We start from the raw sequence: 25,536 nt of genomic DNA, 5'->3' as shown, positions 1-25,536 counted from the left end.
GCTCCTTTGAGCAAAGTAAAACAAGTACCATGTGTTTGTATACAGCCCAGGACATTGGGGCCTCTAGACACTATTACAATGTTAACAGTGATAATTCACATCTTACCTAATTATTCACCTTTAAAATCTTGATCAGGAGTTTCTGGTAACTCAAATACAGCAGTCTGTATGGTGAACAGACAAGAAGGGACCAACACTGTTAGCTGAGCAAGCATGCAATGCATATGGGGGGTGGGGGGGTGTTTCTTTCTTTTAAATATTTAACCCAGTCTCCCAGACAAGTCACAGCAGTTAGTTTTCAGATATGAAAGCTCTGTGTATAAACTAGGATTCATTCTTTTCAGTAACAATCCCCTTGGGTCATAATAATTTTGTGCTTTACAGTAACTCTTTTTCCACTCAGCTAAAGAATCAGTGATTAATCACCAAACTGTTGACCATCAGTCTTTCAGACAGAGAGATAATAAAGCAACTATTATTAAAACAATTAATGCCGTCCTTGTCTTGCATTACTTGCTTGAACTCTCCGGGTATCAGCTAACAACAAGCTCAGGAATCTGCAATGTCTGTTCCACAGTCCCCAGGAGAACAATCCCTAGTCCAATGTAGGAAGAAACTTTCAATAATAACCTGGCTTCCCTCAGTGCTGCATGATTGACAGGCTAAACATCTAACACAACTTAGCATTGCAACCCTAGTTATTTGCTTCCCTCCATAAAATGTTGAAGAAAATATCTCAAAACAACCTTTAGCAAATCCACTTGCTACAGAAACAGCATTCAGCCACTCAATTAAATTCACAAAGCACTACCGTGAAATAGCTGTGAGCCAGCAGGGCATTCTGGGTATTGATGTGTAAATGAGCACACCAACAATGGTGCTTGAAAGCTGTAGGCCCTTAGTTATCCCAGTTCATTGGGCCAGCTCCAGATTTAGGCAAAATATTACTGGGTTTATGCCCTGTTCCCATGGCATTCTCTATGGTTTGAGCTGAGCACTAGAAGTTTCTGGAAGTCTAGATCCTTCCAGAACTCTGCTGGATGCTAACTTCAAGTACTCCATTTACCTAAAGATACAACCTGCCAAAGTAAATTTAGACTAGTCCAAATGCATGCACACACACACAGTCCCCTTGGGTCATCATAATTTTGTGCTGTACAATAACTCTTTTTCCATTCAGTTAAAGGATCAGTGATTAATCAGCAAAAACTATTGACCACACACAATATCAATATAAATATATATACACACACCCACTCTAGGTGCACTACAGAGAACAAGTATAAAGACGTGTCTTTCTCTTTCATGTAGTTTTCTAACTCTGATCTAAAATCTAAAGAGGAACTAAAGATAGGATTGTAATCCAAGCACAACTCATAATCTAACTCTTGTAACCCTGGTCCCTCACCACTTGGTTTAGTCAGAACCGTTTGTGTTATGTCTGTGGCAGATTGAACGCACCTTGGATTAGGACCTTTTGCTTGTTCTGTAGAAAGCCATGCACATCTTTTTAACAAACAAGTGATAAATAAGAAGGCTATAATTGTTGGTATTTTAAAGACAGCCTCCTCTGAGTGTCTGATCAAAGTGAATGGATATTGTATCACTCAAATCACTTTAAAAATAACCCTTTCCATTGGATATCCATTCCTATAAGACACGTTTCCTATTCCTGTAGATAGGCATTCAGGGGGCTTCTGTATTAGAAACCTTTAACATAGCCACAGATGATAATCTAGACAGAAAGATCATTCTAAAGACACTTCCAATTAACTAAATTCAATACATTGTATTGTTGTGGATGAGTGGGATGCCATTTGCCTACATACAACAGCAATATAGAGAGCAAATGGCTGAACAGAGGAGTAACTACCACTCAGCCTAAGTCATAGGGTAAACACTAACATACGTGCTTAGCATTTACTACTGTAAGTAGTCCCATGGATTTCCTGGGGGCTGAGCACTGTAGTTTGGTAAAGACCTAGTATAAAAGAGTAGCATGTTTGAAAGGAATTATCTCAACATAAGTTGCATACAGTGGATTCTGCTTATTAGCGGCCTCTCAGGTCCCAGAAAAGAGTTGCCATTATCCCGAGGTTGCAAATATGTGGAAGGCAGGTTTGCCGGGCTGCTGCAAGGAGGAAAAAAAGCTAGGGTTTAGCTTTCCTGGCCTACGCGGCAGCAGCCAGCGAAAGAAGCATGGGGATGCTCTGAGCCTGGGCCCCTGGTGCCAGGGCAAGGTGCACACTGAAGAGCACAGGGAGATGTATTGTGCCTTCCCACAGGCTCCCTACCCCCAACACTCCTGGTCCCCATGGAAAGCTGCCATCCAGCATGCTGCCCTGCCTGTAGCCTCTCTTCCCATGCCCAGGACAGCAGCACAGGGTGGCCCCGCGGCTGGGGACCTGCTGCCTACACAAGAGGTAACAGGAGTCCTGGTGCTGCAGACAGGGCCAGCTCCAGGGTTTTGCCGCCCCAAGCAGCCAAAAAAAAAAAAAAAAAAAAAGCCACGATCGCGATCTGCGGCGGCAATGCGGCGGGAGGTCCTTCGCTCTGAGCTGGAGTGAGGGACCGTCCGCCAAATTGCCGCCGAATAGCTGGACGTGCCGCCCCTCTCCGGAGCGGCCGCCCCAAGCACCTGCTTGCCAGGCTGGTGCCTGGAGCCGGCCCTGGCTGCAGAGTGGGAGGGAAGCTGCAACCCAGATTCCAGAGCTTTCCGTGGGGAATGGAGGCACTGGGGGCCCACAAGGCTACACAGAAAGAAAAAAAAACCATGACAGTTGCTAATATCTGAATCTCATTAACATTAAAACAAGACAGGACTGGTTGCCAGCAAAGTGTTGCTAATAACTAAAAGATGTCAATAATCAGGACTGACAATAGCTGGCATCCACTGTATATGGTGGGGCAGATGCATAACACCATTTTTGCACTCAGATGTGCTTTCCTGTAGCAAGATAGAAACAAAGGAAATTTGTACACTATTTTACTATGCACCCCAAGAACAATAAGCAACCACCTCAGGCTGCATGGCATTTGTGGGGAAACCTCCACAGGGTGTAGGTGGTCAGTAGTGTGCTTCCCTCTGACCTGCCCACTTCTTCCCTGGCTCACCCACTGCCTGCAGTATCCTACCACGTAGATCCCTGGACCAGCCAAGTGCCGCTGAAGAGGGGGAGGACACATTTTCTGCATGGGGAGTGGGAGAGTCTCATTCAAAAAGGTTTGTCATGCAGGATTAAGAGGCAAACAAATCAGACCCTTTAAAGCTAAAGGCTGCTGTAACATACCTAGCCCTACCAAAAAAACACAGTAAAGAAGTCTGAGTAAACTTAACTGTTTGTTAGGCCTGGTCCCCACTAACGCCCCACTTCGGACTAATGTACGCAAATTCAGCTACGTTAATAACGTAGCTGAATTCGAAGTACCTTAGTCCAAACTTACCGCGGGTCCAGACACGGCAGGGAGGCTCCCCCGTCGATGCCGCGTACTCCTCTCGCGGAGCAGGAGTACTGGCGTCGACGGCGAGCACTTCCGGGATCGATCCCAGAACATCGATTGCCTGCCGCTGGACCCTCCGGTAAGTGTAGACGTACCCTTATACAGAATTCTAGTTTACATAAGCACATGTGATTTATAGAAATCAGAGTATCTCTATTCTTCCCGAATATATTTAGGAGGATAGTACTTAGTTATCTTTCTCATAGTGCAAAGCACTATAAAGTCACATCACCATGAACAAGAGATACAACACACAGGAGTCATTGCCCAGCAATCTTCAACATTTTGTGGTCTTCACACAGCCTTGAGAAGCATGCAATACTTCATTCCATCCAGGGAGCTACATCACAGAGCCACACTCACCGGGGATGTCCCTTGCCCCAGTGTTAGTCCCTGCAAAAGTTGATTCAGCAATCTTCCTCTGCTCATCTGACCCTCACGTGCCACAGACTCAAGGGGTTTTTGTCTGATTGTCTTCATGTCAGGTATGACTCTGGTTATGTTGTAAATTTGGGCGATTACTTCGTTAGTGTTGTGCACAAGGTATAGCTAATGTGTAGCCATTGCCTGTAGCGTTTAAATTCAAAGGTAGCAAGCCTCTGAATGTTCTGTTTCCTTAGCATCCACATCTCACATATAGCACAATGCTGAAGACAAGACTATAGCAATTTCATTTTACACTTCCAAGTAATACTTTAACTTCGCTAAATGTGGCTGTGTCCTAGAGCAGTGGTCACAAGTCCAATTCTGTGAGATCTCTATGTGATGTTTAGCATCCCTTGTAAGCATGCTACCCAGGTATTTGAAGTGCTCACACTCCATGGCCTCATCAGATTTGGGGAGGAATATCTTTGCCTTTTCAACAGACTTATGTAACCATTGCCTTTGTCTTTTCATATGATATCCTTACACTGAAATTCTCTGCTTCCACCACTACTCATTCTAGCAATTTTTGAACCTCTCCTTACAACAGTCTAATCAGATTAATGTAATCAGTGAAGCACAGATGACTAATCTTTGGTACCTTATCCTGTAGCTTTCCATCAGTGACTCCTCTTAAGATTTCTGCAATATAACTCTTGAAGATAGTTGGTGATAGCATGCAGCCCTGCCTGACACTTATTCTCAGGTGAAACTACTCCACTCATGCCCCACAAAACACCAAAGCCATTGTGCATCTTTCAAGATTTGTATCAGTCTTATTACATTTGCACTAGCTCCAGCCACCTCCAGAATTACCCAAAGAGGTTTGTGCCATACGCTATTGAATGCCTTGGCAAAATCTGTGAAGTCATGGACCACCTTCCCATCATTCTCCAACACCATCTGATATAACTCATGCAGATTGAATATTTGCTCAACTGTACCTCTTCGGGTCTAAACCTGGTTTGTTCTTCAGCCAAAAAGTTCTCTATCTTGGGTACAATCCTCTTCAAGATGAGGTGCAGCAGTATTTTGCAAAGGCATGTCAATAATGAGATTGTGCCGTAGTTTTCACAAACCATTGGGCCTTCTTTTGAAGAATAGGAACCATCAGGGACTGTCCCCCAGTCTTGGGCCATCTTCCAGACTCCAAAAGTTACATCGGGTGCCTCTCCACCACTTTAAACTAGTTCTGCTTGTATGTTATCCACTCCAGGGGCTTTACAGTGTTTATATTCTGGGCCAAATGCTGCAGTCTTTAGGGCACTGGGGATTTTGCCCTCCATTTAGAACTTTAGCATTGCTTTATCTTGCAGGGTACAAACTACTGTGCTGTGGAATAAGTCTATAATTACACCCTAACTATTGATTGTTTAATTAGCTGGTAAATGCCATCTAATCACTAAGCCATTACACGGTTTATTCTGTCTTCTAAATTAGAGTGTTATGAGATCTAAAAGCTACAAGTCATATGGGTATTGTTCTTAGAGTTACTTGGCAACTGATAGGTGGAAGAAGGAATAGCATTATTTCAGGATAAAAAAAAAAAAGAGAGAGAGAGAGAGAGAGAGAGCATCCCAGAATAAAAGGGGTGGGCAACATTGCAACCTCTGCATGCTCCTCCCAACCTCCAGCTGTGCACGTGGTCTAGTTATGTAGTACAGCAGTGGGGAAGGGAGTTCTAAGCTGGACAGCAGAGACCACAAAAAGGCAATGCAATGCGGAAATGTTAGTTATACAGAAGATAGTGGTGTGATGTACAAGGGGAATAGTCTATGAAGTGAACACTCCTCAAGGTTAAATAATTTCTCCTACTTTCCACAGGTAAGAAAAATTGTTGCCTATAATTTTCACCAGTTCCAATTAACATGTTTGCTCACCTTAAATCGTCAAAGCATTGTATAGGAGATTAAATATTTCAAATAATATAGAACTCTCCAAAGGGGTTTCCATTATCGTAGCACATAGTTGACTGAATGTAGAAGTGTAAGCAGCCAAACAATGAGTCAATGGCTGATTATTTTAAGACCGATTAATTGTATTCATGTATTCAAGATGACAGAATTAAACACAAAACAATAACCTCATCTTAAATAGACTAAGACTAGGTAGTTCCCTCTCTCAAAATTATTCTAAAATCTGTTCCATTAGACACAGAATTAGAAAAATAAAGAAGCTCTTCCAGTTCAATTGAAGCGATCAACCACTACCAAAGTGGTTTCTCATTAAAACAACCACCACCACAGAGAGAGAGAGAGATGCAGTGCATGAGGATTTACTGACACCCCCGCCCCCCAGATATTATTTGTAGCCGAGAGCTTCCAGTGGCCTGTTGCAGTTAGGAGAGAGATACATGACTAGAAAAATCCTTATTACTAACCTATCATTCAGGGAGAAGGGATAGCTCAGTGGTTTGAGCATTGGCCTGCTAAACCCAGGGTTGTAAGTTCAATCCTTGAAGGAGCCACCCAGGGATCTGGAGCAAAATCAGTACTTGGTCCCGCTAGTGAAGGCAGGGGGCTGGACTTGATGACCTTTTGGGGTCCCTTCCAGTTCTATGATTTATATATATATATATGGAGATATACCTATATATTTTGGTGATCCTTGTATATAGGTAACTTTTAGGACCAGACTGTGACTTACATGGGTACTCCATGGTGGGGCTGTTGTTCATGGAGCCTCCTGCCCTAGCTTGTGCCCCCGAGCAAGGGTTTTGCTCTTGAGTTCACAAACTGATCCCTGCTACCACTTACTGGTGGAACAGGCTTTTCCCAAAGGGGCAGGAAGCGGATGTGGCAAACGCCTGCCATGGGTCTACAAGAGTACTGTCTCTCCGTAAGGTACAATTCCTCCCAGTGGGCTTGTTGAGATAGTGTAGCTCAAGCGAGGAACTGCTTCCATAGTTACAATGGATGTAGATTGATAGTCTATTTTTTTTATTGTATAGCAATCTAAGGGTGAGAGCCATGTGACTTAAAAGTGGCTTTGCATCATTACCCTTCTAGTTGTCCAGTAATTTTGAATGATGAAAGACTGTTCATCAATTCCACTGAGCGCCAACTGCAATCACCAAGAATGGTATTCTAGTAATTATGCCTATGAAATTTGTTGGCAATTAATGTTTTCTATCACGCTGTGCCCATCTCACACAATATGGATAGGGAAAGACATTTCACAGCAATGTCATATTGGACCTACGCAAGCTAGAAAGTGTAGTGCGCTAATAGTTCAGGAATTCTTATTTGCGTGTGGCAGTCTTGGGCTGGTTGATGGGGAAATTGCTAATATCTGAAGCACTTTGGTAAGATTTTTGTTACCTCCCCCAGAGTCACGCTCACCCACACAAACAGTGGGAAACAAAGAACGACGGAGTGTGGAAAAGAGCTCCTTTAGCAACACTTTTTATTGCAACTGCTCTGACTGTTCATATTCTTGCTCTAGTAAGAAATGTCAATCCTCCGAGCCCTCGCTGTGTCAAGATTGTTACAGCATTCAGTCATCAGAACACTCTGACTAGCTGCTTTATTAATGCAAATGAAGGGGTTTTGCACTCCACTGCAAACCCTGCAGTCCCTGTCAGTCAGAACCAGCTCCCTTGAGATCAAGGGGAGACTGACCCCTAGTTTATTCTGGCCCCTGACAGCAGGCCCCAGCGGCTGTCATTACAACTTCTCCTTCGCTAGTGGCCTAATGGGCGCTCTGTGCTGTTTGAAAAGAGGTCAGCACATAACCAGGAATCTGCACCAGTGCAAAACAAGCCCTGTGTAAAAAGCACTACATGAGTGAGGCAACAGTGGCCAACATATTGGGCCTACAATATGTTTGGTCGAGTGCTAGCCTACATATTTGTAGACCTGGAGTTCAAGTCCTGGCTCTGCAATCAATCTGCTGTGACACCCTGAGCAAGCCATTTAACTTGTTTCACCTACCGCTCTTCATCAGTCCTGTTTATTTAGCTCTTTGAGGCAGGGACTGTCTCTTACAATGTGTTTGTACAGCACCTAGCATAATGTGGCCCTGATCTCAGTTGAGGCCCTTTAACAGTATTACAGTAGTGCATAAAGTAGCAGCTGAGACTGGTTCTAAGAATTGTTATGAATTGTTTTATTTTACTTTGGTTTTATTTGTTTCCCCTCTCCCCCCTGCCCCCTCACAACTGAAAAGAGGGAGTTGGGGACGATTCTCTAATGCAGCCAGAAAATTCAGTTGAAATCAGCAGAGTTTAGGCCACTCAGCCCTTTCATGAGGTGCCCAGCATGTCACAGGACCGGGCCCTAAGGCAGGAAACTAGAAAGCATCCACTAATCAGGTGGAGATTTAAGCTTTTAGGGGCTGATCAGGTGGGAAATCAGATGCATAATAGATTCCATCGACTCCTTTATTTTCTCTCTCACAAACTCCTTGCTTTCCTTTGTAAGGAGGAAGCACGCCTTAAGATTTACTCTATTCCAGGCATACTGTACAATGAAACACTTGTCAAAAGGGTTGGGGATCAAACAACCAACAATTCCTTAAGTGAATGCAAATGACAGAGATTCAAGATCTCAAATGCTGAGCGGGTTACAAATCCACAATACTTATGTGTCAACTATTAATTTCAAACTAACACATCACATACAAATCCTCTGTCCTGAGCCCTTGCTCGGTTGGCACAGAGCCTCAGGATAGGTAGAGTCAATGGCTGCAGCCACAGATTTTTATTATTTTTTTAAACAATGTAATCCTGGGAAGTGATTTTAAAATGTGATTATTTTGGTGATTAGAAATGTCCTCATGAATAGGTTTTTGGCTGTTTGACAGTCAGCTATTAAATTCAGTTTGCTCCGGCATAGTCAAGCTGCAGCATTGCTTCACTGCACCTCCAACAATCCAAAATGAGAACCTCCCACCAAGAGAACGAACATCCTTTGCACTTACATGCCACCTTCTCCGAGCACTTTCCAAAGGCTGGTAAGCATGGTCAATCTCATTTTACAGAGGGGTAGTTGGAGCCAGGGAGAGGTTAATTGACTTTCAACAAGGTCCCTGGGCGTAGTTTGGGGGGAAAGGGGTCAGAGGGGCGTTGCCCCCCGCAAACTGCAAGCCTTGGGCAGGTGCGGAATTCCCACCCCTCCCCCATGCATGGCTCCATTGGCCTGACTGGAGCTTCCCCCCCGCCAATATAGAAGTCAAACTACGCCTATGCCAAGCTCCCACAATCTCCCGATCCCCCATTCCCTTACTCCAGCCACCAGAATACAAAATTCTGCCTCAAACATTCTGTACCGTATCCTACCCTTTGCATAGCACTCAGCAATCTCAATAGGTGTTTCAATTACAGCCAAATTCTCTTCTGGTGTAAGGGTGTAAGTACTGAATTCAGTGGCAGAATTTGGTCCCTAGCGCAGAATATGGCCTCATGTGATCAAGCAGATAAATAAGCCAGTTCACAACCCCTTTGGATTATGAGATGCGTTATCGGTTGGGTGTCAGATGATAAAGGGCAAGCCTAACGAATACTTACTGATGATGGCAAGCACTTACTCACAGGAGCAGACCCCTTGGGCTATTCATACAAGCACTCCATAGTGAGTACAAGTGCTCCATTGTCTGACCTACAGCAAGGGAAAAAAATCACCCCTACTTCTGCTATTTATTTTAACAAGGTCAATAGTCTCCACTAATTGAAGTGCACAAAACAGGTGCTCCCTTTAAAACATGTTTTCTTTGAATGTTTATTTTTTTTTAATCATTTTCTATTTATGCAATGGAACCACAGAACTGCAAGGCCTGGTTAGAATGGATTTACACATCAGGCACATGGAGCAAGACAAAAAGGAGATCCTATTCCAGCAAGCGAGAGAGAGGGTGCAACCGTGAGATGCCTTTTGGGATCCAGTGTTAAGGCTCTGGGCTTGTCTACACATAAAGCACTGCAGCAGTGCCATTGTAGTGCTTTAGCGAAGACACTACCAATGCTGATGGGAGGGCTTCTCCCATGAGCATAAGTAATCCACCTCCCTGAGAGGAAGAAGCTAGGTCAACAGAAGAAATCGCCCATCGAACTACTACTGTCTACACCGAGGGTTAGGTTGGTTTAACTGTGTAATTAAAGGGTATAGATTTTTCACACTCCTGAGCAATGGTGTTACACCAACCAAATTTCCTAGAGTAGACCAGGCCTTACAGTCAAAATATGTACAAACTATAGGGGGGGACGAGAGGCTACAGATATAGTAGTAATAACTATGAGAGCCAAGCAGAATTTCTGTTTTGGATGTAAAAAGGAGTGTTCATATTCAGATAAGTATTGGCAAATTTGAAAATCTATTTTGCTCAACTAGCAGCACAACCTGTATTAGTGTGTCCATTAGACATGCGCAGTTCAGAAATATTTCAGGTTCAGGCCAGCTAGTTTTACAAACTAGACAGAAACAATTGAACAACCCTCATGAGACTTCATGGAATCAAAATCCTGCCATCTGCTCACCCCTAACTACCTGCACGGAGCACAAAAATGCATTGAGCTGCAGTGAACCATGCATCCATCATTCGCTTGCATTTGGAAATGTGGGCCAAATCCTGCTATTCCAAGTTTACACTGCTGTGACTATTGCAAAGGGCTGAATTCGGGGAGTTAATGGGAGTTACTCCAAAGCTACCAGAATTCAACTGAATTCAGACATTGCATAGATTCCTAGGCCAGAATGGTGAAGGTGATCGCCTAGTCGGACTTCTTGTATAACACAGGCCGTAGGGGACTAGAGCATATGATTTTTTTCTAAAGAAGTCAACCTTGAGGGTGATTACATGGGCTCTAATCTACATTAGACCAAATTAGGTATACAAACTGCGGCAGATTATTCCTGCATAGTGGCATCTCCAGAAAATAATTTAGAGGGAGCAAAAGGGTCAAAGCATCTTTGGACATCTTCTAGTGATCTGTTTCTTTGTCCAGCTGCAAAAGACATTTTCCCAAGGAGATTTTGATGGAATGGCCATCAAGATCTTATTTCTCCGCAACTGTCGAGGACCAACACCATTAACAGTCAGTTATGCTTCATACTAACAGTTACTCTGGTTCACATCGCTTACATTTTGTTTTGAGGCTTGAGTTCAAGTGTAATTCGGGTAATTAACCATTGGAACAATTTACCAAGGATCGTGGTGGATTCTCCATGACTGGCGATTTAAAAAAAAAAAAGTCTTGATTAAAAAAAAAAAAAAAAGGATATGCTCTAATTCAAAAAGAATTCTTTTGGGGAAGTTCTATGGCCTGTGATATACAGGAGGTCAGGCTAGATGATCACAGGGGTCCCTTCTCGCCTTGAAATGTATGAAACCAAAGTGAAAAGAAAATCTCAGTCTAAACTAGATGGGTGACCAAGCCAGAGAGTTCATATTTGGATGCAAATTTCTTTCTAGCATGTAGATATTTAGGCCTGTAGTTTTGGTTTGAGCATAAATATTCTCTTCGAAGACCACCACCTTGTTTGCAATGAAACCATGTGAAGCGTTCTGCATCATTTTGATTTTAACTAATCTGAGCACTCTGATTGCAAACAGCTAGTGAGATGCTGTGTGCAGAAGTGAAAAAGGGCCACACACTGAAATGATCAAAATCTCCTACCCCCAGAAAACTAAGTGTGAATAATTTTAGAGTTTTCTGCTTCAGATAACTAGACTCTTTAAAAATCAAGTATTTTGACAGGACAGGAAACACAAACAGAACTGTGTAAAGAAGAGTGTAAAGTATGTGCAGTTTCTCTGCTTTTCCATACAAGCATTAAGCTTTTGAAGGGATGTTATAGTCACAGTTTCCACTGCTTGTTAGAAATATGCACATGTTAAAATAAGGTCAATCTCTACACTTATTTTACCAGCTGAAAAAAACAGTTTCAACGTCAAACTAATGCTCTTGGCCTTGATGATTCAGGAAGAACAATGGAAATAAAAACAGCATATCATCATCAATTTAATGCAAAAACACCATCCAAAAAAAAAAAAAACAGCAAAGAGGAAGAATCACCAGAATATAACCTTGCTAAAGTTTGTATTTATTCCTGTTTAGAAATCCACACACTTTTAACTCCAGAAGTTTCAGTTCATCCTCAACTCATTTAAATTCTATCATCTGATTAAAGGGATTAGCCTACAGCAATGGGATGATGTGGAAGCCAGAATTCAGAACAAATATTTCCTGACAGCTTTTAAAACAAACTTTTCCTCCCTTCCTCTCTTGATTTGGGGGAAGCTTGGTGTATGCCAGTGCATGACAGCAAGTACCATGTTTTCCAAGTGACTGATTGGGAGTGTGCTCCCTCTTCCCCCCCCCCCAAAAGACAACTTCTTATTTGCACAATCAAAAGTGAATTTGTTCACACAGATTCACTAACTTTGTTCTGAGCTGCACCTGCAAATACAGATTTTATATATAAATTGGGTGTGTACACTTAGGTCTTGTCTACACTAAAGGGAAAAGTTGATCTAAGCTATGCAATTCGAGTTACGTGAATAACGCAACTCAAGTCGACGTAGCTTAGATCTATTTACCACAGGGTTCACACTACGCATTGTTGATGGGAGACGTCTCCCGTCGACTCTCTGCACTCTTCTCGATCCAGTGGAGTACAGTAGTCGACAGGAGAGTGATCTGCAGTCGATTTAGCAGGGCTTCCCAAACCCGCTAAATCGACCGCTGATGCATCGATCGCTGCGCGTGGATCCCCCCGTAAGTGCAAACAAGCCCTTAGAGGCCCTTAGAAAAGTTGAACTAGAGTGACTATTATCATAGGGTAGAACCAGAATAGTTAGCATAGTCCCATGTAGAATTTGAAAACAACTTTCAGTGATTTTTAACCCTCTGTCACACCATGCAATAAGTATATTTAAGACCAACCTTAAAGAAACCCAAACAAGCTGAGATCCAAATTCTGAATCTGGGGATCTGGGGTTATGATTGGCTCATTATAGATGTCAGAGTCATCTATAAGAACTGTGTATAGATTTCAAAGAAATATCCAAAGTTTCCAGGGCTCTGATTGAGAACCATTTCCAATATTAAGAAGCATTTTAAACGAAGCTTCCAGACTTTGAAGTTCCTTTCTTGCAGTGGCCCTTTGCTAAGTACAGATTGGCAGAATGAGTCAGATTGTATCCTAGTTCTGCAATGTGGATGGGGGACTAAATTAAAACCAAACTCATTTCATTTGTCAACCAATCTAGTTCCAAATTCCGCTCTCTAGAAGTGACAGGCTAATGTATTAAACTACTGCACCATCTAGATTGCTGCCCACTGAACACATTCAGGAAAGAATGAAAATAAGGGGAAATAAAAACTAATAATCAAAAGACAGTTTCCAAGAACAATTTCAGAACTAGGAACTTCATTGTAATGAAGTTCGAGAAGGAAGATCAAATACAGGTACTGAAAGAAGTTGAAGTTCATAAAGAAGGCTTCTAGTTTCTGTTCAGCTCTGAAATAGATCTAGGGTAATGTAGATAAGTACTGAGCATTCTAATATGTAAACTCATGTACCAGGAAATCATAATTGCTGCAGACACATTCAGAGACCTTACCTTATAGACTTGCCCATATGTTCCATTGCCAACAAGTTCCACCAGTTCAAAGATACCTGCAGGATCCTAAAATGAAAAAAAAAAAAAAAAAAAAACAGAAAATTTTTAAAAATGTAATGAACATTTGCAAGTTTATGCAAAAGAAACATTTGGTTGGAATGAAGTCCACATTTCACTGACAGCTGTTTAAGAGTGCCTTTAATCTGCCCATGTATTAAGGTCTGATCCAGTGAACGATTACCAGATAGCACAATGCTTATTTACCAGTTAGCGGAACTACTAATGGTTATAGGCACCATGCCTTGTACTCAGAGCCGGCTCTAGGCATGAGCGCTCCAAGCATGTGCTTCAGGACGCACTTTCCAAGGGGTAGCACTCCGGCTCCTTTTTTATTTTTATTTTTTTTGCTTAGGGCGCAAAAAGCCGGGAGCCGGCCCTGAGCGGAGGTGAGCTGCAGCGGTGGGGGGCGCGGGGAGGGCCACAGGAAGTAACCCGGGGGGGCAGGGGCAGAGGAACCGCCCCCCACCGCCGCAGCTCACCTCGGCTCCGCCTGCTCCCCTGAGCGCGCCGCCGCCGCTCCGCTTCTCCCCCCTCCCTTCCAGGCTTGCCGCACGAATCAGCTGTTTTGTGGCAAGCCTGGGAGGGAGGGGGGAGAAGCGGAGGGGCGGCGGCGCTCAGGGGAGCAGGCGGAGAGGAGGTGAGCTGCGGTGGGGGGGGGGCGCGCGGGAGGGCCGCAGGAAGTAACCTGGGGGGGGCGCAGAGGTACCACTCCCTCCAGTTCACCTCCGCCTCCTCCCCCGAGCGTGCCACCGCTCTGCTTCTCCTCCCTCCCAGGCAAGCTTGGGAGGGAAGAGTAGAAGGGGAAATGCGGCGCGCCCGGGGGAGGAGGCGGGGCTGGGGATTTGGGGAAGGGGTTGGAATGGGGCGGGGAAGGGGTGGAGTTGGGGCGGGGCCGGGAAATTTTTTTTTGCTTGCGCCAGCAAAAAACTTGGAGTCGGTCCTGCTTGTACTAAGCATTTGCAAGATCTGGCCCTTAGAAATAGTTGTCAAGATGGTGCTTGAGTACAAGTGCTGTTAATTTACTGCTCACTGCAGACTCTATGCTGTATTTTTATGGTCACTTACGTATGCACAGAAACCTGAACACACCGTATGCGTTCTACAGATAATCAAATCACCACTTATTCTATGGTCAGTTAAAATAAATACATCTTCAGTTAAACAAGAAAAGAGACTCTTCCTGATTAGAGAGAGTTTTGTAAAGCATGCTGGGTTCTCATAGAGACGGGTTCCTGCACGCATTTTATCTGGTTTTGATCCACATGGGTGGGTTCATGTCCCCTCACTGCTTCCACCCACCCTGAATGTAAAGTTTAGGGTTCAAATTAACTCAAAAATCTCTACACCAAATTCTGTTGGAGCCACCAAGTTTCTCCTAGCTCCAGATCCTAACTGCTTCAAAATCGTGTAAGCTTTGCAAACTAAAAGGTTTGTAAACCCCTAGCCAATATTTCTACCAACCTGGTCTGGGGTTTGATTCTGTAATAAAACATGAAGTCAGGCTAGTTTTGAATGGTGTCTGTTTTCACAGAGAATTATTTTGCATATTTCTATTCCTGAGGTCAGTAGTTAATGACTATCGAGAAGCTAGTGCATTAACAGCTAAACAGTGACTCCTATAGCGGCAGTTGCCTCAGGCCCAAGAAGAGCAAAATGTGGACTTTCCCACTATATTACTTTTGTTTTAGCAGAATTAAAAAAGAGGAAAAGAGCCAATATCTCCATGAGAGAGACAGCAGGTCTGTCACGGTAGATCCTCCTTCTTGAATTCCCCCAGAGGGCACAGATTGCTTACCTCTGAAGGTGTGATGCCCAGAAAACAGAATTACAGCCAAATGCAGCCCTACCCATCTTTTGCATAAGTCTCTTCCTCATGCCCCATCTTTTTGGCAAATGCGGAGTCTAAAGAGCTAGTAATGGGTTAACAGGTTAGAATTATTCACTTTCCTTTTTGAGTCAAGGTCTCTAACACACAGAGCTGGCTGCAGAGGGAAACTGAGCAGGATTCTAATCAGTTTCCCTTTGTAACAGACTGAGCTTAAAGAGGAAGGGAGGAAACAATAATGTTAATATCCCTTGGTTAACAGCTCACATATTAGAGTTGCAAGGCACTGCTGGCCCTGGCTTTATGGGCTCCTGCACAATTAACAGGACCCTCTTTTCAAGGAGCCCTGTATCACTCTTATACTCAGATCCAGGGCCAGCCAAAGGATCATTCCTGGCTGTGATCCCATCTGACCATAGTGCCTGCATGCCATGAGGGAGAAGTAATGCCTTAACTGCCCCCCTCCTTTCTCCATTTAGGAAGTTGTGCTCTGGCTCTACTCCTGGCTTCCTGATGCATATAGGTCACCAGAAGCTACCAAGCTTCAGAAAAGTGGGTGATTGCAACAGCTTGAGTGGAAACTGCTTGAGATTACAAGTGCAATAGGAGTTCGGAGTGGAGCCTGACAAACCAAACAGCAGGGAACCAAGTGGGTCTTTGGTGATTTTCTTCACAGAGGGCCTCACAACAGGGCCACCCAGAGGATTCAGGGGGCCTGGGGCAAAGCAATTTCGGGGGCCCCTTCCATTAAAAAAAAAGTTGCAATACTATAGAATACTTATATTCTCATGGGGGCCCCTGTGGGGCCTGGGGCAAATTGCCCCACTTGCTCCCCCCCCCCGCCCCCCATGGGCAGCCCTGCCTCACAAACCCAGAGTGGGTCCTTCATACCTTAACTTCTGTACTAATTAAAATTATATATATAGGGAGAGGAGGGGTGTAGGTGGGTGGAGATCAGGTATTTTGGTTTTGGTGTTTTCAAAGAGTAGGATGAAATGAGGGTTATCTGATGCGAACTTCTTTTACACCAGTCAGAACATTAGCTTCTGGATTTTGTATAATTTGCTGGCTAGTACTCAAACAATTTGGCATGCTAGCAAGTTAAGAATTGCAACAATCAGTCTGGGAAGACGGAGGTATAGAAGAGAATCTCTGCGCCAGGAAGGAAAGTCCAAATTCTGGATGCTTTCCTGGGGAGGCAGAAGAGCAATATTACCACCATGGTGGGCTTGAGACATATGGCCTGAATCAGAGATCTGCACACTACATGTCATAGCTAAAAGCACTTTTTAGGTATGCGGATCCATACCCTTTGTGAGCAGGTGAGAGAAGAGGGGGGAAAACCCATTAATAATGCCAGGGGTAGCCTGCAAATGAATTGGAGTCAGAAAAACCTCCATTTTGTTATGCTAAATAATTCCTTTCTGCTATTTCAGTATTTTCAGGTCTACATCTTGCCTTTAGCTGTTGCTTAGCCATGATGGCAGATACCTGATAACCAGGGTTGGAATTCTTTAGATTCCAAGTGTTTGCATATACTGTACGGAAAAACCACAGTGCAAGACACACTGCTGTACCACAGACATTCCTACACTGAACATGATCAGTGGTATGCAAAGCATGTGCTCCTGTTGAGGAAGATCTAGTCATGCCACACCCCTGCACTGTAAGAGGTACAAGAGCAGGCTTATATTTCCCTCCACCAGGGCCACAGGCACCAAACAACACTGTCAGGGATATGCCTGGTTTGGAAGAAGCAAGCAAACAAGCAAAGAGGCTCCCAAAGGAGCTAGATCACAGAGGCCGGAGTGCTGCTGCAATGCAAAGAGTACAGGAGACTGAACTGAAAATAGCAATCTCTTGCAAAGGCTGTCACTCTGCACATCCCAAAGCTGACAAAGCAGTGTTCTTTGTATAAATGAAAACGGGACTCAGAGCCATTAGTGCACTAGGTTCTTATAAACAGAAGTAAAGGAACAGAAAAATAAATGGCAGCTACTGTTTATTTTCAAGTTCTGCTTCCCAGGAGTTATTTTGCTCAGTGCTCTCGCTGCAACAACCTTGGAAGAGGTTTTTCCATGTGCTATGGGTAAATAATCATTGTGAAGTTACAAAAAAAAAAAAAAAAACTCCTGTGCTTGCACTACTGTAAAATGTTCACAGAAGTTAGAGATGGAAAAGACCCAATGAGGCAACTAGTCAATTCCAGATCAAAGTTGAATTGTTCCCAACAATACATTTTCAGGGGCTTTGTCCAGTCCCCCCGCCCCAGCCAAGGCCAAACTGAGGGCCATGTTAGCAACTTGCTAACAGCGTGAAGGCCATTTCTAATTTGCAAGGCTGCCAAGAACTGTGCAACTTCATGAGTCTTTTGTGCAGATTAGCAAGCTAATTTTCACAGAAACTTCAGTTGAAAGTCAACGTGTCCTGTCCCAAGCAGTGGTGGAGTAGAATACGGAGCTGCACAAAACTTGACAGCTGTGGCTATAGCAGGTGGTAAGGTGGAAGGGGCAGGGGCAGGATAGGGACGGGGCTGGGGCGGGGCTCCTCCCGTCCTCTTTTTTGCTTGCTGAAATATGGTAACCCTAGACAAGCAGCAGAAGTCCTCGTCCCTGCAGTCCAGCTACAGGCATGAGATCTCAGCTGGGTTACAGACAGGCATTACCAGGCTGTCAGCTGTACAAATGTCTCACAAACTTCAGGACACCTGGCAGCCCTGAATGCAGAGTAGATTACAAACACTAGTTTTTCCATTAGCCTGTAGGAGTCACATGACCCACTGTGATCTAGGCAGCTTCCTGGTGATTGGCGCAAGATGGCACATGGGCTGCACCTCTGTACTAAAGATACGGCACAGGCTTTACCATAGCGCTTCTGTGAGCCACATATGGCCACCCTGGCTCTTACCTGTGCACCTATGAGGCCAAAAGCTATTTTTGTCTCCTGGTTCTTACATCCTCAATTGACTTGGCATCACTCTACACTGTTGGCCCAGAGTTACAATTTCAGTGTAGCCATGGCAACATGACTGGAATGTTAGTGATTCACAAAATTAAAATAGAGCCTGGTCTCTATTCAGACTAGGGTTATGCCGTTCCTTGACCCCGCTCTTCCCAATGCAGCCTGCAATTGGCAGGAATAATGATTTTTCCGAGTTGCATTTTGAAGAGATTTTTCATTATGTGTATGTGGAGAAGTAATATTTTGTTAGCCTGCCTTACAATAAGATATACACCAGGGAAGGGAGGGGAGAAAGGAAATCTCTTTCTGTCCACAGAGCCTCTAAATCATCTCTTATGCAGTGAAGCGCTTTTGCATCTTAATAGCTGATGTGGGATACTCTGCCTCTCCCATATCAGACAGAACATGGTTACCATTTCTTTCCTAGGGCTGCAATGCAAATTGGTCATCACTGCAAGTCTTGACTGATATGGTAGAGATAATGCAGGAGTGTAGTAGAGAGCAACAGCAGCTCGGGAAAGTGGAACTGATATTAAGGAATCAAATATGGATGGCCTTTAAATTATTCGGGGGCGGGGAGGCGGAGGGGGGGGAATAAAAAAAAAGGACTGGGAGACAAGTCCAGGATAAGCAGTTCTCAATCTCAGACCAAACAGTGTTTCACAGATAATGGAACTTGCACTCTCTGCTGCTTACAATGATGTACTATATTTCATTTGGCAATCATTGATTTTCCCCTCCCCACCAAAAAAGCTCATTACAGGCAAGTGCTCCAAGGTTCACTTTGACCCCCTTGCTAATACCTTTCTGCCCCTCCTCCTTCTACCCCCCCCCCCCCCGCCGCCTTTACCAAATGGCCTTGAGACTGAAATAACAATGGCGATGACAGAAATTACACAATCAACATCTGCTGAGTCCTTGCAATTGTTCCTTTGACAGTGTATATTTCTGCCTGTTGGAGCTTTCACGGTCAGGAAAAGCTATTGTTAAGACAGCAACTCAGGGGTGACGACAACCTCCCATTTTCAAATGCTCCAAACTCTCAAAAAGTTCTTTAACTAAAACTTCCTGGCTTGTCCTCAGCACATGCATGCGCACACACAATGCTGAAGTAAAATCAAATCAAGTTAGGCAAAGTTGGAGAAAAATCAATCTTTCCAATTTTACAAAAAATAGACTTTTTGTGCACAAGTAACAGACTCCACATTTCACTTTGGAAAAAAAAAAGTAATTTGTATTATTGTAGCAGCAAAGGGTGTGTTGTGCTCAACTGTGTGTAAACACATTGAGACAGTCCCTTCCCCAAAGAACTTACTGTCTACATAGACAAAAGATGGGAGGGAAAACTGAGACAAAGGGTTTGTCTACACTGGAAACTTCAAAGCTCTGCTGCGGGAACACTCCGGCGGCAGTGCTTTGAAGTGCGAGTGTGGTTATGTGCGAGCGCTGGGAGAGAGCTCTCCTAGCGCTCCTGGTAATCCACCTCCACGAGGGGATTAGCTCCCAGCGCTTGGAGCCTGTCTACACTAGCGCTTTAAAGCGCTCAGACTTGCTGCAGTCGGGGGGGGTGATCCAGCAAGTTAGAGTGCTATAAAATGTAAGTGTAGACAAGCCCTAAGAGAGGTGAAGTTACTTGTCCAAGGTTACACAACAGGTCACTGGCACAACTGAGAATAGATCTCAGGGCTCACAGTTCCTATACATACCAGTGTTCTATGCACAGGGACTAGACCATACTGCCTCTCACGTAAGATAGACATAATTATAATATGCACATAAACGATACAAGATTTGTTACATTGTTACTTTGTTTGCTTACACTGCGTAAGGCACAGTTCCAAAATAGGCTGAATTAACCTAAACTTTTGCATTTAAACATATGCTTTAAGCCAGAGGTGGGCAAAACTACGGCCCTTCAAATGTTTTAATCCGGCCCTTGAGCTCCAGCCGGGGAGCAGAGTTGGAGGCCTGCCCCGCTCTGTGCATGCTGGGGCTCTGCGCAGCTCCCGGAAGCAGCAGCATGTCCCCCCTCCATCTCCTACATGTGGGGCAGCGAGGGGCTCCACACACTGCCCCCCCAGCTCCCATTGGCTGGCAACGGTGGCCAATGGGAGCTGCAGGGGCGGCGCTTGCAGACGGGGCAGCACACAGAGCCTCCTGGCTGCGCCTCTGTGTAGGAGCCGGAGGGGGAGACATGATGCTGCTTCTGAGAGCTGTTTGAGGTAAATGCCACCCAGAGCCTGCACCCCTGATCCCCCTCCTGCGCCCCAATCCCCTACCCCAGACCTGATCCCCTTCCTGCCCTCCGAACCCCTTGGTCCCAGCTCGGAGCACCTTCCTGCACCCCCAACCCCAGCCCCGCCCCAGAACCCACACCCCCAGCCAAAGCCCTCACCGCCTCCCGCACCCCAACCCCCAGTTTCATGAGCATTCATGGCCCACCATACAATTTCCATATGCAGATGTGGCCCGCGGGCCAAAAAGTTTGCCCACCCCTCCTTTAAGTATTAACCAGTCCACTCCTCCTAATGACTTTGCAGTTAACTCTGTCATATATTGCAAGGGTCCAGACCTGCAGAATGACAGGAGTAATGTTACCTGAATAAACATTTCATTGACCTCAGCAGGACAACTCATATACAAGCGTTTTCAGAATGGAGTCGTTAACCAGGACAGCACTGCCATGAGAGAGGCTCATGGAAGAGGTTATTCTGGATTTATGCCAACAAGAGCAAAATTTGGTCCAGAGATCTCTAGCAAAATGTTTAAAAGGCATGAAGATCTACCAGCCAGTTACTTACAAGAAATTAAATACCACAAGTAATGGTATGTGCCTGTACCCAGCTCTCTAAACTCAGGTAGAGCGAGGAGCCAATCCCATACCCCTACAGCGCAGTGTTCTTCCACCTTTCCATGTTCTCTGTATGTATATAGATCTCCTCAATATATGTTCCATTCTATGCATCCAAAGAAGTGGGCTGTAGCCCACAAAAGCTTATGCTCAATTAAATTTGTTAGTCTCTAAGGTGCCACAAGTACTCCGGTTCTTTTTGCGGATACAGACTAACACGGCTGCTACTCTGAAACCTTCCTTTCATAGTTTACTGAGCCTCCATAGCTTTCAGACTCGGGTTGTGAACAATGCATTGCTCTAGGTCTAAGACAGACACATTCTGGAACTAAGGAAACTCCTATTATGCTTTTGACATAGGGCCTGATCTTGATCCCTTTAAAGTCAATGGCAAAAAACTCAGACTTCATGAAAACTGGCACAGGAACACCGGAAAGTGGGACCCGGGGGGGGGGGGGGGGGGGGGAAGAGAGAAACTTAGCAAAAAAAAGTTGCCATTTAGCAAAAAGTAAAAGTACTTTTAAAACTATTGTATAATTAAAAATTTCAGAACTTCTGTGTGTAAACGATAAAGCAGAGTATCCCAACTTTAGGGACAAAACCAAACAAGTTCTTCAAAAGGAGAAAACTAATCAGTAAGACACTAGCAGAAGAAGAATTCGCAGCAGGAAGAGTTTTGCAGTTAAAATAGTTTAGCTCTGTGTAATCCAGACCCCAGCAGAATTAAAGGGGGGGAAAAATACACACACACACACACACACACCACCTGTGACTGTACTGCAAGATTTCAATATCTAAAAGACACGATGGAACCAACTGTTAACCAATTTGTTATTTAAATGATAACTCAAGGGTGCTTCCTGTTTACAAGGTAATAAGCATATCTTGGGCTAAGTAAACTCAGAGCTGAAGGCTGCAGGTGTTTATCAGTGCTGGATATGGTTATTACTGAATTAGCAAAGAGTACCTTGAAGTCATTATTATACTGGAACATATTTTGCATCCTTTAAACCCCAGTGCTCAGTTAGCTACCGCCCTCAGAACTCCCTATACAGATGTCTGCAACAAACAGGACTGCATCTAATGCTGTCCCTTGCCCATCTTAGCACCCCACTCGATATCCCAACCTCCTCCATGTTCCTTAAGGAGGATCACCACCTCCCCATATCCCCCCCTAGGAATGACTCCTTTAAACCATATTAGAAGGCACTAGGTGGGAATGAGTGGAGAGTGGGAGAGACACCAATTCAGTCATTATTGCTGTGGCTGTATAGATGGGGAAGTAATAAATCAGAATGAAGGGATTTGCATAATCACTATACAGTTATCCCTCCACTCTGAATGGGCTAGTAATGGCCCCCCAGCTGAAGTACGGAGATAACTACAGTCATTATGCACATTTTATATTCCTTCAGCCAATCAAAGCAAGGAACTGCATAATTGTGAAATAAGTGAACAGTTATGGGTCAGTAACTGACTAGCACCCCATGCAGATTGGCTGAGGCAATTCCATTGCAATAGAATCTGCACTCACCTTCACTAAGGATAATGACAGCCTGTGTTACTAACAGTTCAAAATACCATGATTTGATGCACCTTGGTCTACAATATGTGCTCCCTTTAAATGGATAGGAAATGTTTTCATAAACTAAGCATCATCAACCAAAAAAAGAACAGGAGGACTTGTGGCACCTTAGAGATTAAAATTTATTTCAGCATAAGCTTTCGTGGGCTACAGCCCACTTCTTCAAATGCATAAAGTGAAACACACAGACCACTCGATGCATCTGAAGAAGTGGGCTGTAGCCCACGAAAGCTTATGCTGAAATAAATTTGTTAGTCTCTAAAGTGCCACGTGTACTCCTGTTCTTTTTGTGGATACAGACTAACATGGCTGCTACTTTGAAACCCATCGTCAACCAGTTAACTTAAAAAGAAACCTAGATTTTAGATCCAGCTGTCTCTACCTGTCAACAGGTGGCTGTGGTTAGACTGGTAACTGTAGTCATAAGAGCAGTTTTCCAAGTTTGGGAAGCACAGAAAAAGGGTCATTTTACAGAACAGTTGGCTCTTGTAAATGAATGGTAATGTCATTGTATTCAGCCAGTTCACATTCATGGGAGAGCCATAATCTCTGGTAAGTGTCACAGAGCTCAGCATGAAACAGTGAATGTTTTCTTTGGACACAGGAGACTTTGTCAAATGTACTAGATTACTAGATCGCTTGAAGGAAGAAACATTTCATTAGCTCATTAAACTCCAGCCAATAGGGGAGTCTTGTTAATTCAAAGGAATGAGAAGACCTTACCAAGAATGTGTTCTGTTTAATCACATGGTATTGGTGACAGGTTTCAGAGTGGTAGCAGTGTTAGTCTGGATCAGCAAAAACAATGAGGAGTCCTTGTAGCACCTTAGAGACTAACAAATTTATTTGGGCATAAGCTTTCGTGAGCTAGAACCCACTTCATCAGATGCATGAAGTGGAAAATATAGGAGCAGGTAAGAAATACATGAAAGGATGGGAGTTGCCTTACCAAGTGTGAGGTCAGTCTAATGAGACAATTCACTTAACAGCAGGATACCATCAGATTAGGCCTGAATAAAGATTGGGAATAGTTGGGTCATTACAAAACCTAAACCTATTTTCCCCCAATACTAATTTCCCCCTACTGTTACTCACACCTTCTTGTCAACTGTCTGTTACCTTTCCTCCCTTGGTACCATGCTGGTAAGTGAATTGTCTCCTTACACTGACCTCACACTTGGTAAGGAAACTCCCATCCTGTCATGTATTTATACCTGCTCCTGTATTTTCCACTTCATGCATCTGATGAAGTGGGTTCTAGCCATGAAAATTTATGCTTGTTAGTCTCTAAGGTGCCACAAGGACTCCTTGTTGTTTTTACGGTATTGGTGATACAATGTGGTATATCAAGCAGCCACCAAGGAGTGACATTCCTGGTTACACCAGATGTCAACCTAAGTGGAGGAAGGGAGATTTCCAATCTATTGCCCTTGGCTTGCTTTTTTTATTTATTTTTAAAATCCTTTTCTCCTTCAGCAAGTTTAATGGCCATCTCAACACATCCATCCATCCAATCTGTCCAAAGTAAATTAAACAAATTAATTAGGAATCCTCTCTTTCTTAATCACCTTAGGCCATTCCCGTGCCAGTGTGGGAGTTTTACTCACAGTACTTTTACTAGTACATTGTTCGGTCAGTTAAGCGTCCAAAGCAACAGAGCTTCCACCATATCTCACTCTTCAGCAGCTTAACAGGCCTCCTTGCCAAGTCCTCTTGAAGCCGCATTAACCGCTCCTTTTCTTGTTTGCTTGTGGAACAGGGGGTTGCTGGAGTTGCAGTTTGCGTTGCCTTAATTATGTTGTATTTTGATTTCCCAGCCTTTCCACACTGATCAGTTTTAATACTTGTCCCCATCACACTTTAATCGCTAGAGACCTGATCTTGCAGCCCCTATATAAGTAGCCCTGGTGCTATCCAGGAGAGAGATTATGTGATGAAGAACTGCAGGATTGGGTCCTAAATTTGTTACATTCCCTCCAAAATTGTTTTTCTGAAGCCAAGTAGATATGTTTGAGGCATTCCTCATGGTGGTGAATTCAGATAGCTTGGGCTGACTGGTACCAAGCACTGATGTCTCCCAGACATCTTGTGGGCAACAGAATCCACACCTGCCTCACATTCTAAGAAGTCATCTGCTGTTGCCTCTACTTAGGCATTAACCCATTCACCTTGCTTAACTGTGGCCTTTCCCAGCGTGCACAAATATAAACATAATGGGAATGTGAGGAAGTCATGAGAGTTAACACAACAAGCTCCAAAGTGTCTCAGTATAGCTGCCCATAATGGTATGGGACTTAAGGAAAAAGTGGAGGATTTTCAAATGCACTGCGTAATGGGTTAGTACATGGACAGCAGCCATGGTCTCCAAGGTATTCCTGGCTAACATCCCTTTGAGTAATTTCATTATAATATGGGAAATAGTGTTGGATAAGACAGAAGGGGTTTTCTAGACCAGGAGCAGAGATCAGCAAGGAAAGCAATAAGAAAACCAGCCAATGTTTTGCCACAAGCAGAGATCCTGGATTCTTTTCTAGCTTTAACTCCTCTCACCCCTCCTCAGTAGGACTTCCTGAACATAAACTCTTCCATTTTTCAGTTTTTTGCTTTGGTTATAAGCTGAATAATGAAGCAGAGCCACATTGGACCACTGGGTCCTATTCACAGAGATTGCTCAATCTTATTTCCCCTTCTGTAGCTGAGTATTTTTTTCGTTTGCCCACCCACCCAGAGACTTGTACCAGTAATTATCAATCCATATACTACTGTACC

General features: G+C 44.0%; 1 protein-coding gene across 32 annotated transcripts in view; it reads right to left on the bottom strand.

The window, feature by feature from the left end:
* TNIK (TRAF2 and NCK interacting kinase) overlaps positions 1–25,536 on the bottom strand; it is a 302,307-nt gene that overhangs the window by 237,892 nt on the left and 38,879 nt on the right. For all 32 annotated transcript variants that reach the window (XM_042853762.2, XM_065557764.1, XM_065557762.1 and 29 more), the window contains exon 2: positions 13,486–13,551. In XM_042853762.2, the coding sequence (XP_042709696.1) occupies positions 13,486–13,551 (66 nt within the window). The remainder of the gene's footprint in view (positions 1–13,485; positions 13,552–25,536) is intronic.

Source organism: Chrysemys picta, chromosome 9 (genome assembly GCF_011386835.1).
Source record: "Chrysemys picta bellii isolate R12L10 chromosome 9, ASM1138683v2, whole genome shotgun sequence".
Taxonomy (NCBI): Eukaryota; Metazoa; Chordata; order Testudines; family Emydidae; genus Chrysemys; species Chrysemys picta.
Note: the sequence above shows the minus strand (reverse complement) of the source record. Positions and strands in the feature narration are given on the sequence as shown.